Source organism: Talpa europaea, assembly GCF_964194135.1.
Source record: "Talpa europaea genome assembly, chromosome: 2".
Taxonomy (NCBI): Eukaryota; Metazoa; Chordata; class Mammalia; order Eulipotyphla; family Talpidae; genus Talpa; species Talpa europaea.
Genome location: NC_140068.1, coordinates 68,632,320 through 68,646,817, shown reverse-complemented (window position 1 = coordinate 68,646,817; position 14,498 = coordinate 68,632,320). Strand labels below are relative to the sequence as shown.

General features: G+C 37.9%; 1 protein-coding gene across 1 annotated transcript; it reads right to left on the bottom strand.

Annotated features, from left to right (window-relative positions):
• Nucleotides 1-4,841: 4,841 nt before the first annotated feature.
• Nucleotides 4,842-5,442, bottom strand: LOC311167505 (small ribosomal subunit protein uS19-like; the record flags this gene model as incomplete). Its single annotated transcript, XM_084228527.1, has 1 exon — nucleotides 4,842-5,442. One exon carries the CDS (start codon nucleotides 5,440-5,442, stop codon nucleotides 5,005-5,007), a length of 438 nt encoding a protein of 145 aa, XP_084084653.1. The 3' UTR covers nucleotides 4,842-5,004.
• Nucleotides 5,443-14,498: the final 9,056 nt, after the last annotated feature.

Genomic DNA, 14,498 nt, shown 5'->3' with positions numbered 1-14,498 from the left:
AATATAGGATCACAATTTTTCAGGTGTATGTGACTGCACCACATCCACTGTGAAGGCATCCATATTCCTCCACTATAGTCCATTAAGCCCCTCAGTTGTGCAGTCAGATTTCTAGGGTTTGTTTTTAGTTTGGTTTTGGTTCACTCTGTTTCTTTATATACTACATATGTTAAATTATGCAATATTTGTCTTTCTCCTTCTGATTTATTCCTCTTAGTATTATCCCCTCCAACTTAAGTGATCAAATTCCCTAGTAGGTTTTTCTTGTTGTTTGGTTTTGGTTTGCTTACCTTTGAAATTACATTTGCTTATAATTTATGTTTCTATAAACCAACAGAGGCACACAAGCATCTCAGTGTCTCAAATGAGGTAAGAATTTTGTATTTGGAGCCTATAATTTCTGCTCTATGAAAAGTAATAAAGGGAATCTGAACATCTATCTTCTTGGACTGGTAGCTCATTATGGCCTTGCCAAAAAGCCCAGAGGGACTTAGAATAAAAAGTTTTTGAAAAGACAATAGGAATTCAAGGCAGAGACTAAGCCTATTGAGATCCATGTATTTCAATATCTTCATATATTTCCTTTAGTTTTGGAGCTACTAAAATATCTTAATCTATATGGCTGAGCCATGTGGGATTTGACACTTAACCATGTTCCTTTAAGAGAAAAAATATATGGTTAATATAGTTAGACAAAAAATATATGGTTAATATAGTTAGACATTCCAACACATTCTGACTTTTTATATTTTCTATTAACTTACTTTTATTTTCCCATAACAAAACTAAATGGCATCTCTAACTGTTAACATTTATAGAGTCCCTGCCTGCCAGGTGCAAGGCATTTTTGCATACTTTATATAGCTTAATTTCTTTTCCATCAATTATTTATTATTTCCCATTCTGAAAATGAGGACATGGTAGGATGATGAGACTAAATAATGGTTCAAGTTTACTTATATGTTAAATAGAGATACTATGATTTAAACTAATCCAGGTTAAATCTCTGGTGTTTCCAGTATGATTCATAATAGAAATAATGTAACACATGTTTGATCATTTTTATTTAAAAATAATTGGAACAACATTGTTAAGCAATGCTAAGGAAATAGAAGGATTCTTATATTCAATTTTGAGAAGCAGGTTTTTTTTTTCTTGACTTTCCTTTCTAGAACAAGAAAGTTTAAGAAGCTTAATAGATCAGTGAAGCTGGAAATAAAACTAATATTTTAGAGACTCTATGTCCCCATATGTCTATAACCAAACTGAATACATATGTGTGTGCATGCATAATAAAAATACTACCTATGAATAACCTGTTTTTAATTAAGAAAAGAAAGCTTAAAAACAAACTTAGCCACAAAAAAATGATTAATTTCCTCACCAATCACATGACAGTAAGGAAACAAATTATTACTTCCTTCCTTTTGATAGCTTCCCATTCCAAAATATTTCCTTTTAACCCAGAGACCATTGTGATGCAAGAAAATTATTAACGACACTAGTATTCATATATTTTTATTGATGTATAATAAACATGTATTAGTTTCAGGTATATAACATAATGATTTAATAATTGTGTACATTTTGAAATAATCACCACAATATGTCTATTTACCATCTTTCCTTAGCAATTTTCAAATTTGTAATATAATATTATTGACTATAGTCTCCACACTGTACATTACATCCCCATGATTTATTTATTTTATAACTGGAAGTTTGTACTCATATATTATTCACTAAATTAAAAAAATATTGTACATTTGATCTAGCTCTTCAAAGCTTATGATTATCATAAGGAATGTAAATTGGGGTTAGAGCTGGAGTTGGTGTTTTTATCAAATTTCTCAAAAAAGTTGCAGTAATACTCAAAGGAAATACCTGCATTAAAATGGCAGCCACACAAATGCCTATATTTGAATCTCTCATGAGATTGAAATGGTTAGTTATAGGCCATAGTTATTATACTTTGCTGATTGGCATATTTTTACCATCCAAAACTAAATATCTCTTGTATGAAATTTATATGGAATTAGATAAAGCTTGAATAACTTGTGTTGTCATTTGGAGGATCTATATTCTAATGCAATGAAGGAAGAATATCTCAAATAGCTGTCAAAACCAACAGGCCATTCATTTTTTCCCTGACTCTTTTGCTGCCTCTTCCATGTCTATCCCTATGCTTCTATTAGCAGAAACATATGTTAATTTTTAGGCATAGATAATACTGATATTGCTTTAAACTTCTAGACTATTATAGAGGTAGATATGCTTACTTACCTGTTGACCTTCCCCAGCACTGTGTACATGTAAAGATTTTATATGATGGAAAATATTTTTCATGACAGTCTAGCATCATTTCTCTAGGCACATATAAAAACTGAAATTCTAAATATAGAAACAAGTGGTATATAGACCAACACATATTACAAATAACAGCAAGCAAAACATCCTATCTAAATATTTCCAAAGGCTGTCTTAAAGAGTTTATTCAAAACAGACTTTCTTAACCTTGGCACTGTTGCCATTTTAGGCAGGATAATCCTTTGCCATGGGGTGCTGTTTTGTGCATTGCAGGATATTTAGCAACATCCTTGACCTTTACCCCCTGGTCATTAGTAGCAATATATTCCCAAAACCTTCACGTCCTCTGCCCTGGTCCTACCAAAACTGTCTCCAGTTGTTGCAAATATCCCCTGGGGAACAAGATCATCAATGATGAAAAGAATAAGCTCTGGATGAATGCATAATTTAAAAACATTAGTTGCTTTGAATTATCAAGTTTTATATAACCTTTCTATGTTACAAATTCAAGTGTGCTCTAAAAATATTTTGAAAGTTTTGAAAACTTACAGTAAACTGCAGTCCATATTAGACAAGGATAATAACACCTGGTAGGCACTCATTTTATAATTGGATGAATTAATGACTGAATAAATTCTCACTAAGAGAATAATATAGGGGTCTTGTCTAAAACCAGATATGATTAGGGCCTCCCTAGTGGTGCAGGAAGTTGAGCGTAGTGCTTTGAAGCTGTCCGCAGCCTCTGCAGCATGAGTTCGATCCCTGCCGGCCGGCGAGAAGCCCACATGGCACAGTGGACCTCTCCTGTCTCACCCGCTGCTCCCCTCAGCAGTGTGTTTCATCAGTCTACCTGTTCTGTTCCCCACTCTGTCCCTGGTGAATCCTCTCACCCTCCTGCGCATCTGGCCTGTACCCCAGTCCTGGTATAAATAAATCTTTTAAAAAAATATATGATTAGTTATGACACAGCTAATCATTGTGGAACTGAACACTGAAAGACTTACTTAGCGACCAGGCAAGGGATAGAGGAAATGGTAGCTTCAGGTGTGGGTAGAAAATTGCCTGCTTGGCAGTAATTATTTCATGTAAGTCTCATGTGTAGAACCATGAAGTAGGAGGTTATAGAATATATATAACTCAATGTTCCCAAAGGACTACTGCAATGAGAGGTTCAAGTAGGTGGGAAGATAGGCAACTACTATAGTGGAAGTTGATAAGCCAGCAAGGGAGTGCCAGCCATCATTTTGAGACACAGGTACCAGAGTTCAATTCCTGGGAGTGACAGATAAGAACAAAACTGAGAATGTTTCAAACAAGGGTGAAAGGAATATAAGCATAGAAATTATTGTAATCCAATTATCAGAATTGAAGCTCTGGGTGGACCCAAAATCTTCCTTTCAGTGTGTGAGAAGATGATTTCCAGTGGTTTGTAGAAGTTTCGGCAATATTTTAAAGCACTGGATTGTAATTATTATGTGTTTACACACACGTGCATACACCCCCCACACACATACAAACAATAACACAGTTGGATTTAAGAGATTCAAATGCTAGAAATTAATTTGGAGGAGAAATATCATGGAGTAAATGTGCTCCTATAGTATAACCATATGAAGAAGGCAATGAGAGTTCAAGGACTCATTCTGACACTTGAAACAGAAAGAGCCATCACATAGATTTGTAATCTCAGTATAGCCAATGCAAGGGCTTTATGGTGACCATTACCCTTTCGGCCCTAGGATCTCCTTGATGTGTCACTAGGAGATTCTTAACTGCAGTCTAAGAAATAGCATGGGCTTACTCCTTAAGTCAAGGAAGTTACTGCTACTTCAGGTAGTCCCATGGATCTAATACAAGGCATCCTAAAGATAACCTCCAGAGAATCCTTATAAAATTCACTTCTTTAGGCACACAGTATAAGAACTCACAATCTGGAATCAATAGACCTGAATTTTATGGATTGGTTAGAGTGTCTGTGAATCGTAGAAGTTGCATGCAAAATAACAGGTATATTTTTTTGAATTTTTCTAAGACGTCCCCCAAATTCTTAAACTACTATCATCCAGTAAAGCTCCAGAATAACAAATTCTCAGATATTCTAGAGTGAAGAATTCAACACCTATCACCAGACATCTGAAACCTCACACACATTTTAGAGCAAACTTGGTGGGTGTGGTTTGTAACATACATCTGAGGAGGTGTAATTGTATTTCCCCAAATCATATATAGTATTCTAAGCCAATGTTACCGCAGTAAAAAAAGAAAAATTTAAAATATCAAAAAATAAGAATTAAACACTCATTACCATTTGAATATTACTATTTGAAGTATAATATCCAAAGCTATATATTTAAGGTTTACTTTGTATAGTTCTATCTAGTAGCCTGTAATAAATTATATGCTTATGACTGCATAACCTGGTAATATTATCAAATATGGCTGCTTGCATTTGCTTTTAAACTTATAGATTGTTCACCTGAAAGCTATCATCTGCAAAACGTAAAATTTCACTTCTGTGCTATCTCCAAGTTTACTCAAAAAAAAAAAAAAAAATCTACTTTTGTTTTACAAGTTCACATTTCCAGCATTTTCATTTTTGTTATATTTCAGGTAAAAATCACAGAAGCTAATGTTTCAGAATATTAATCAGCTGTTTTCTTTTTTTAGAGAAGTCTGTGCCTTTACTGGTCATGCAGGCTATTTGAGGGGGATGAAGCGGGAGGAGTGGGTGGCCCCAATGCCTGGCCAGCTGTGTTTGACAGCCTTGTAGGTGATGGAGAACTCACCCAGGTAGTGGCCAATCATCTCAGGCTTAATCTCCACCTGACTGAAGGTCTTGCCGTTGTAGACGGCCACCATGCTGCCCACCATCTCAGGCAGGATGATCATGTCCCGCAAGTGTGTCGTCACCACCTCTGGCTTCTCCATGGGCGGTGCCTCCTTCTTGGCCTTGCACAAGCGCTTCAGCAGAGAATGCTGCTTCCTATGCAAGCCCCGGTTCAGATGCCGCAGCTGCCGGGAGCTGTACAGCTGCATCAGCTGCTCGTTGGACATGTCCAGCAGCTGGTCAAGGTCCACGCCACGGCAGGTGAACTTGCGGAAGGTCCGCTTCTTCTTCTGCTCCACTTCCGCCATCCCGTCGCCTCTTCAGAAAGGACCGCCTTAGCTATTATTTTCAATTTGTGCATTAATCACAAATTGAACTTAAGGCAAATCTTGCTATGTGTGAATATTAGTAGTGGTGGTTAACATTTATCAAGCATTATGTATACTATGTATCAGAGCTATGATATGACCTATTTTATTTATTCCCCACAAAAGCCCTGTGATAAAGATATTATTTATCCTTAAACATGAAAGAAATGAAGACATAGAGAAATTCAGTAATTGTCAGGAATCAGGATCCCACAGTTTACAAGTATGTTTTTTACTCTAAATTCTGAGGAATTTAAAAGCAATTAATATTTATTCTCATCCCCTAAAATGATGTTAGGTCTTGCGGCACCCAATTTCTTCATTTTTAATCTTCTATCTAGATCAGGAAATATCTTCTTCCTTAAAATATTTTTCAACTTTTTCCCTCTTATTTTTCAATATGCTTCAATTTCACATAGAAAATAATATCCAGAAACAAAACCCAAAACTTTGAAAATATGCCAAGTAATACTCCCAGTTTCATTGACCTTATATTGTATTTCATCAAAATTTTACACTATAGTAGCAAAACAAAACAATTTGGTTGCAATCCCATTTTTCCTCTGTGTTTCAGGATACTTGCTTTTCACGCAAAATAACTATTTTACTTTCAAGATTCCTACACAAGACCCAGTGTCTCTTTGTAGCAGTAGCATCTCAATTCTAACTCTTCCGTAATTCAGAAGATCCTAGCACAGTGCTGCAGGTGCCAGAACAGCTGGAGGCCCAGACTTCACAACTCTGGCTGTCACTGGCTTCCCCCAATGCACCATGGGTCAGATCTTTTTGTAACTTGTCTCAAAAAGTCAGGAAATATTACTCTAAGTAACCAAACAAATAGTACTAGTCTGTAAGTCACTGTTTTACAGAAATAATTTTATTTAATGATTTGTCTATTTATGCATATAAGAACTGAAATGTAGGCCAGAGGTGTGTAGGGGGAGGGGGAAGTGAGAGGATTCACCAGAGACAGAGTGTAGAGCAGAACAGGGGGACCTACTGAAATACACTGCTGAGGGCGAGACAGGAGAGGTCTACTGTGCAGTGTGGGTCAGCTTCCTGCCCAGGGATTAAACTCATATTGCAGTTTCTGCTGATAGCTTGATAGTGCTGTGTCTTTAACCCCTGCACCACCACGGGGGCCCCTCAGAAACAATTTTAATAGCCTTTTTATTAATATACTTTTACTTAGAATCTTCGCCCCAAAAAAGAGATAAAAATGTATATCTTGTTAAAAATCCAAGAACCTGAGTGCCCCCAGTCCTGCCAATTTCTTCACTGCAGTACGGCTTGAAATCTGTGTCAAATATTTAAGATATTGGCTTTTTTTTCCTTGTCGTTTTTCCTGGATGGTCCTCAGTCTTTTACTATAAATAAAATCAAATAAAAATGTATCTTTACACAATATGCACCTTCCTTCCAGATAAAACTTAACGCAAAAAAGTATATTACTATATTGATCTTTTTCTGAAATGTCAGAAAGAAAAAAATGATATTTTTGTTTAAAATGCAATAAAATTTCTAAACTCAACTTCTAAAACCAATAGTTGTCCAAGTTGTGTTAGACCTCACAATTAAGGCCTGAGGGAAATATTGTAAATCCAGATTTCAGCCTACTTGTCCAAATGCAGCTCATATTTAGCCATAGACCTTGTGAGAGTGGTGATGAATCAACATGGTTTTGTGTTGATCTTTCTTCACACCCAAATCCTCTGATTATTGCTACCCCTCTCCTACCCCTCAGAATCATTATCTCCACTTCCTTATCTTTGAATTCTTTTTCTTCCCTCTCTAACCTGATTTCTACTACTACATTTCTGTCAGAAAACAAATAAACAGAAACAACTTCCTCAAATTACCTCCTTGTTGACAAAACCAGAATCTTTATCTTATTTGATCTCTTCCCAGCATTTCCCTTTGGAGACTTTTGTTTTGGTTATTGTGGCCATGGTTCTCAGTAGTTACTTAGTTTTCTTGATTTCAGTCTTCTTTCCTTTTTTTTTTTTTACTTCTCCTAGACCCTAAGTGTTCATGTTCACCAAAGTTGAGTCCTCGGTCCTCTTTCTTACTAAACTAATCTACATATTTTCCCAAGTAATCTGATCCCAAACCTATCACTTTCATCCATCATGTATATACTGATTCTCAGATTTTGACTCCTGGCTAGCTCCCCTTTTCAGCTGCAGATTCATCTATCCAGCTCAACATTTCCATGGGGCTATCTCAATAGACCTACCAAATTCAATACAAAACCAAACTCAGTATCTTCCCCTTACTGAGATGGCCTCTCCAAATGCTCTTTCCTAGTTAAGTCAATGATTCACCACCATCCACCCATATACTCATTACTGAAAACTGAAAGTAAGACTTGGCACCTGTCCTTCAATTGGTAGTGCTCACTAACCTCCAACATAGATAATTCATCTTTGCGTCCCCAAGTGGAATAGTGTGTGCCACTCAGATGTTCAATCAAAATTTTGTTTTCATTAAACTGAATTGCTAACAAAGCTTCTTTTGAAATTATAAGTAGGAATAAGAAGAGTACTTAACTTTCATCCATTGTCTCCTTTCTCAAGTCAGGATAAAATCTCAACGTCTTGTAGAGTTCCTTGGCTATGGGACCCTTGCCTTGTCTCCTTCCTCCTCCTATAGACACCTTCAAAATTACACTGGACTCTAGTAGAATCAAACTACTACTCAAAGTGTCAGTATATTACCAAGGGGCACAATGGGACCCCAAATTGTTCAGGTATGCATGCCCTGAAAGGGATTCAGCCATTTGTATGCACAAAAACAAAGGGAGTAGATTTTTAGTGTGAATATTTAGTAAAATTATAGTGTGCATAGAGAGAGAAGAAAGGATTCCAAATAATAGTTTCCCAATAAATCTCTCAAAATTACCCCTGCCCTCATGAGCAAAAAATGCCTAAACAGGCTAACATGAAGCTGAACTCATGAGGTGTGAAAACTAGCCTCAAGTCTAGGGGGTCTTCTGGCAGGGAACCATAAGAGCGGGGTTTGGCAGGACCCAGATAGCTGAGACAGACGGAGAAAAAAAACTAAAGATATCACATCAGGATAATAGCTGCCATTGTCTCTGTCAAGCACCAGGCTCAGCCTTTCCGCGCCTCTCACCCATGTGCTCTTCCAAGTGTCTCTACATGTCTCTCTTCTATGTGTTTCCTTTAAGTCTCCTACAAGTCTCTGAATCCAAGTAAAAGCCAGAGAAGCAAGAGCGTAGGGCTGCTTGCTTTCCTACCTTCTGTGTTATATGGATTCATCTGGTTACTTAGCTCCACCCATAGTTCCCAGTAGCTCTCCTGCTCAGGAAGTATGATTCATGGCATACTGGGTCTAGCAATCCAAGGTGGCTGCAATTAAGGAGGGGGCAGGGGAGGGGGTGAAGAAAATGGCTCCCTCACAGAGGTGTATGGTAACAAATGCATGATCAGTTCTTAAGATTTCACATTTTCTCAAATGTTTTCTCTTTTGAATACCGTACTCTCAAGTCTTCACTCAAGTCCAGCTATTCCTTAAGATTTAGCACAGCTAAGCTACTCTGTAGCTTATTATAACATCCTGAGCAAATCTCTGAACTCATTGCCACTTTATAATTGCTTGTCCATTCTTCTCCCTCACTGGTTCATCAACATGCTAAGAATCAGAATTATTGTACACTGACTCAGCTAGAACAGCAACTGATGATTAATGATTGCTTGTTGAGAGAATGAATAGTTTGGGATATTCTTTAAGGATGTTTCTTAATTCCTCTTTGAAAAGGTTATGGTAAAATGTCAGTACCACTAGGGGGCACAGAATTATAACAGAATTTTCTAGTACACTAGCTCAGAGGAGAGATTTTCCTTATGTATCAACTGCTTCACACAGTTTCTATATAATTCTATAAAGATCAAATAACTATATTCAAATTACTTCCAGAAAGAAGTGTTTAAGTAGTTGTTTGAAAGAGAATAGTGCTGTCATACTAATGTGTCAGAAAAAAATGAAGTCAGGTATAGACAAATACAGTGAACTGGGTTCTATGAATAAAATTAAAGGTAGTGTTTGAGAAAACAAAATATAAATGTCGTTTCAAGAAACAGACAAGATTTGGGACTGTTAAAATTTTCAATACAAAAAATGTATCTATGCAGAGAAGTCCTTACCGCTGCAGGAAAATTGAACAGGACTCATTTCTGTGTTTAAAATAATATCCAAAATCCTGCTTTAAAAAAACTAATAGAAACTTTCCAATACTTTTCTTTTGGAAAGAGAAACTCTGAAGATTATTAACACACAAAAATTGGCTTACTTTTTATTTCAAAAGTTAATGTAAATTTAGTAATTAAAATGGGGTTTTGTTTTCATTTGCTCTATTTTTACATTCAACACCCATAAATTTGAGTCTTGCTTAACTACTTATTAGTTTTGAAACATTGTTAACTTTGTCAATACTTCAGTTTCTTTCCCTATAATCTGGATATGATTTCAGTATCTGCTTATGAAATTATCATCAAGAATCAAGTGAAATAATTATTGCAAATTACAGTGTCTAGCACGCAGTAAGCATCTGCAATTATTTTTTCTCTGAGAATGGTGATCAGCACATTATTTTAGTAATTCCTAGAGAAATAAGTTTTGATAATTGTTGAAATGATCATGGTAAATATTTTAAGCCCTTTTCCCAGTATCTGCTCCCCTACCAGACTTTCTTTGCATCCATATACCCTCTTACTTGTGTGCTTTCTGCATCCTTGGACCAGAAGTTCTTTTGAAAGGGGTCATGCCTCCTCCTTCATTGTGTGGAGCAGGACTAGGATCCCTACTGTTTTAGAATCTTCATGTAGTTTAACCACCCTTAGACCTTTGATGTTGCTCTGGGTTCTTGGCCATTTTCTGCTTGCTGCAGAAACATCTTGAGGAGCTCAAGTTCACATCCCTTACATATAAGAATTCTTTTTTTTTAAGTAACATTTTATTTTATGTAATTCTTACATCATTTTTCATTTTTGCACAATATATGCATTTTCATTTTGGTTATATTCCCCATATAATTGCACCCCCCTTATTTATTTAATTTTATTTAAATTTTATTTTTATATTCCCCATACAATTACAACCCCCTTATTTTGACCCCAAGCCCTCCCTTCCCCGCCCCCCACTCCCCAATAGAGTGTCTCTGGTTCATAGTTGTTTGTTGATTTTTGATATTTTCTTTCTTACAGTTATTCCTTTTCCTGGTCCCTTATTTAAGTTTTCTAGATTCCTGCTATGAGTGAGACCATCCAGTATTTTTCTTTTTCTTTCTGGCTTTCGCTGAGCATGATGCCTTCCAGCTCCATCCATGTTGCTGCAAATTGCATGTGTTTATCTTTTTTGAATGCTGAGTAATATTCCATGGTGTATATGTACCACATCTTCTTGATCCAGTCATCTATTTTGGGGCATTTGGGTTGTTTCCAAAGCTTAGCTATTGTAAATAGTGCAGCTATAAACATAAGGGTGCAGGTGCTCTTTGGAATTGATGTTTCTGTGTCCTTTGGGTAAATACCTAGGAGTGGAATTGCTGGATCATATGGAAGCTCTATCTTTAGTAGGTTGAGGAATCTCCACACAGCTTTCCACAGTGGTTGGACCAGTTTGCACTCCCACCAACAGTGCAGAAGAGTTCCTTTTTCTCCACACCCTCGCCAACATTTGTTGTTGCTAGTTTTTTTAATATGTGCCATTCTCACTGGTGTAAGATGGCATCTCATTGTAGTTTTGATTTGCATTTCCCTGATTGCAAGTGATGTTGAACATTTTTTCATATGCCTGTTGGCCATTTGCATTTCCTCTTCAGAGAAGTTTCTTTTTAGCTCTTCTGCCCATTTTTTGACTGGATATTTTCTTTGTTTTTGTTGAGTCTCATCAGCTCTTTGTAGATTTTTGTGATCAGTCCTTTATCATTAGTGTTGTGTGCAAAAATGTTCTCCCAGTCGGTGAGCTTTCTCTTTGTTGTGGTTATTGTCTCTTTTGCTGTGCAGAAGCTCTTTAATTTGATGTAGTCCCAGCTGTTTATCTTTGCTTTTACTATCACTGCTTTGGGTGATGGGTCTGTAAAGATGTCTTTGATGTGCATATCATGTAGTGTTTTGCCTCATATAAGAATTCTTGACTAAACATGACTAAATTGAGTACACTAATGATACATTAAAAATAGTAAGAGGAGATAAATATGTTTAGCAAACTAGTGGTTCTAATAAGATGCCTAACCAGACACAATTATAGTTTCCACCCTTATTTTTTTATGACTTTATAGGTGGTAATTAAAAGCTAACCTAAAGAATGGTATACCTTAAAGAGCATTGTATTCAGGAGACTTGAGTTCTACCTTTAGGCCTATACCCATCAAATAGTTGAGCCCTGGGCAATTCATTGAACAGCAGCTAAGAACAAATTACCATTTCTTCATCTGTAAACTTCCTTTTCGCTCAATGGTTTGAGGATTCCATTTATCATTACCACTCTGGTTGACCTAGGAATCTCACAATAGAACGAAGTACATTCATATAACTGAAAAGTGTCACATCATCACTAGTTGATGAGAACCATGAACATACGTAATGGGAAGGCATGTGAGGTGGTAGGGCTTTGTGAAAATGGGGAGGCATAGAGAAGGAAAAGGGTAACAGAATGGAGTGTCTGACATTTTGGAAACCAGTTCAGATCTAGTTATTTTGCCTTAAAAGTATTTTATGGGCTCTTGTATAGAATTTTCAATTATTTCTGTTTTAGAGTACCCTTCAGAAGAAAAAATTTAATGGAATAGAAAAAACTAAAATATTTCTAGTAACTATTTTCCATTGAAACCATTTCCATGTTGACTTCAGAGAATAAAAGTTTCCAAGGTCATAAATTTCAGTTAGGCATCTCACAAAATGTGCAAAGAATGGTAGAAATTGCCAAAGCATGTAGAGGGTCAATCAATGGTATATTGCTCTATACTAGCAGTAAACACTTGCCTTTGAAAAGGGTGGTTATCCTTTGCCTTTTATACCTCTTTATGATGCTCTAATGCAATTATTATCCACAGAAAATGAGACTATGCTATTCAACTCCTCGAAGTATGGCTGCCTACCTTCTCTTCTGATGTTTAGATTTCAGTATTTCAGCAAAAAGAATAAAAGGCAGTTTCCTAGCAACATCTATATTCAAAGGCACAACAACAACAAAACTTAATCACAACACTGTTTTCCCCACAGTTAATACTTGCTTTTGGAGGGATGTTAGCAGTGGTAAAGGAAGCAAGGTACATATAGAGAACTGGTGGGAGAGACCATGCAGTCTCCTCTGCTTTTTCCCCCAAGCTTGCAAGGTCAGGAGGGCTAGAACTTGCAGGCAGGTAAAAGCCTCTTTCCAAATGGTAGTAGGCAGAGACATTGAAATAAAACCATGTGCTCCTTTGTGTATATTTTGTTGGAGATGAGCCCTGCTGTGTGGAAGGGAGACTGAACTGAAAAAGGAGATTCTGGGCTTCCTAGTAACCCATAAACACTATCTGTTGGAACTCTTGGGCAGGTCTCCACTGGATTAGCTTTTTAATTGGAGTTTACTCTAAAAGAAATGTCCCCAAAGGTCTTCCCCCCCAACACTGCTGATGGACACGTGATTTTTTTTTAAAAAAGTCCAGTGACATTTGCATAATCAACATCATGATGACACTAATATTAATCCTACACTTTCAGGACAGTATTAATGGGAAATTAAGAGCTGGTTTTCTTCCCCCCCCCCCCAAGCGAGTCTGTATCCTGCCTTCCCAAGACTTTCTGCCTGCAAGCTGGGCCCAGCAGCACTCAGGAGATGGAAGTGACCTCACCTACCCTATCATGCTGGTTAGCAAGGAGGTAAACCACTAGGTTAAGGGGAAATAGTTTTCATTTTCTTGCCTGCAGAAAAAACAAGATTTTCAAGTTTCACGCATGCACGCGAGTCGTGTTCAGTCTCTAGATCGTTCACCCTGAAAGTCCCTGCACAGAAACTCCGCGGGGAAGTATAAATATAGCAAAGGCAAACACCGCCACCCCCCTCCCTCCCTTGCGCGCAGCCAGGGTCTTCGCGCTGCTCTAGGATTGGAGAGTTTGCTCCAGGGCGCTTTCTTCATCTGCTGCGTGCGAATAGCAGGGCAAGGAGCAATCTCTCTCGCACCTCCACAGTGTGTGGGTGTGAAGTGAATTAGGGGAAAGCAAGAGTGGCTCTGGGTATCAGTGCTTGGTGGAGCACAGTCCTGTGGCAAACGTTCCAGCTGCATCAAGCGGCTTGGAGTTAGAACCCGTCACCGAGAGGCATTAGGAAAAGGAGGCAGGGATGCCAGTTCTTACAGGTGACTAGGAGCCGGGAAGGATGCTTCTTGCAAACAATAGCGACACAAAAAGTAACAGTAAAGCACTTAATGGAGCTGCTGCCGAAAGAGCTGCCTAGGGCGTGGGTGTATGCACAGGAGGGCGAGCTGAGAGAGCTGAAATAAGACTTTTGCCTTAGTACTGTCTTGGTTTTAGGCTTCTGGAAGGAAAAAAGGGACATGGGATCACCACTTTGCAAAGATCCGTTATGGCTTTGTAGTGGAAGCTTAGTTCTTTCAGCTTTCTTTCATACTGGGGAGCACCAGAGGAGGGACCCGCTCTGTTAGAAGTTCACAGGTCTGGCTTTCTTTCAGTTTTCTCAAGCTGATGGTGATGTCTGACTGCTTGTGCTTTACTATGAAATACTGCTTAAGGCCAGAGGCCACCAGGAGTGTCCGAGGTGGTGGGAGACTTAGTCAGTGGTAACTTGCAACAAGTCCCTTACCATGTAAGTTACAGTTCATGGTGGTGGGGGTGGGGGGCAGAGAAGCCGGTGGTGTCCTGGGCGCTCCAAGCCCTCTAGGATTTTTCTCCCAGACACTGGCAGCTGCCACCACCACTGCCAAGACTTCGCAGTTTTATGACTTTCTCGGACTTAAATGGAAATTTCTTGAC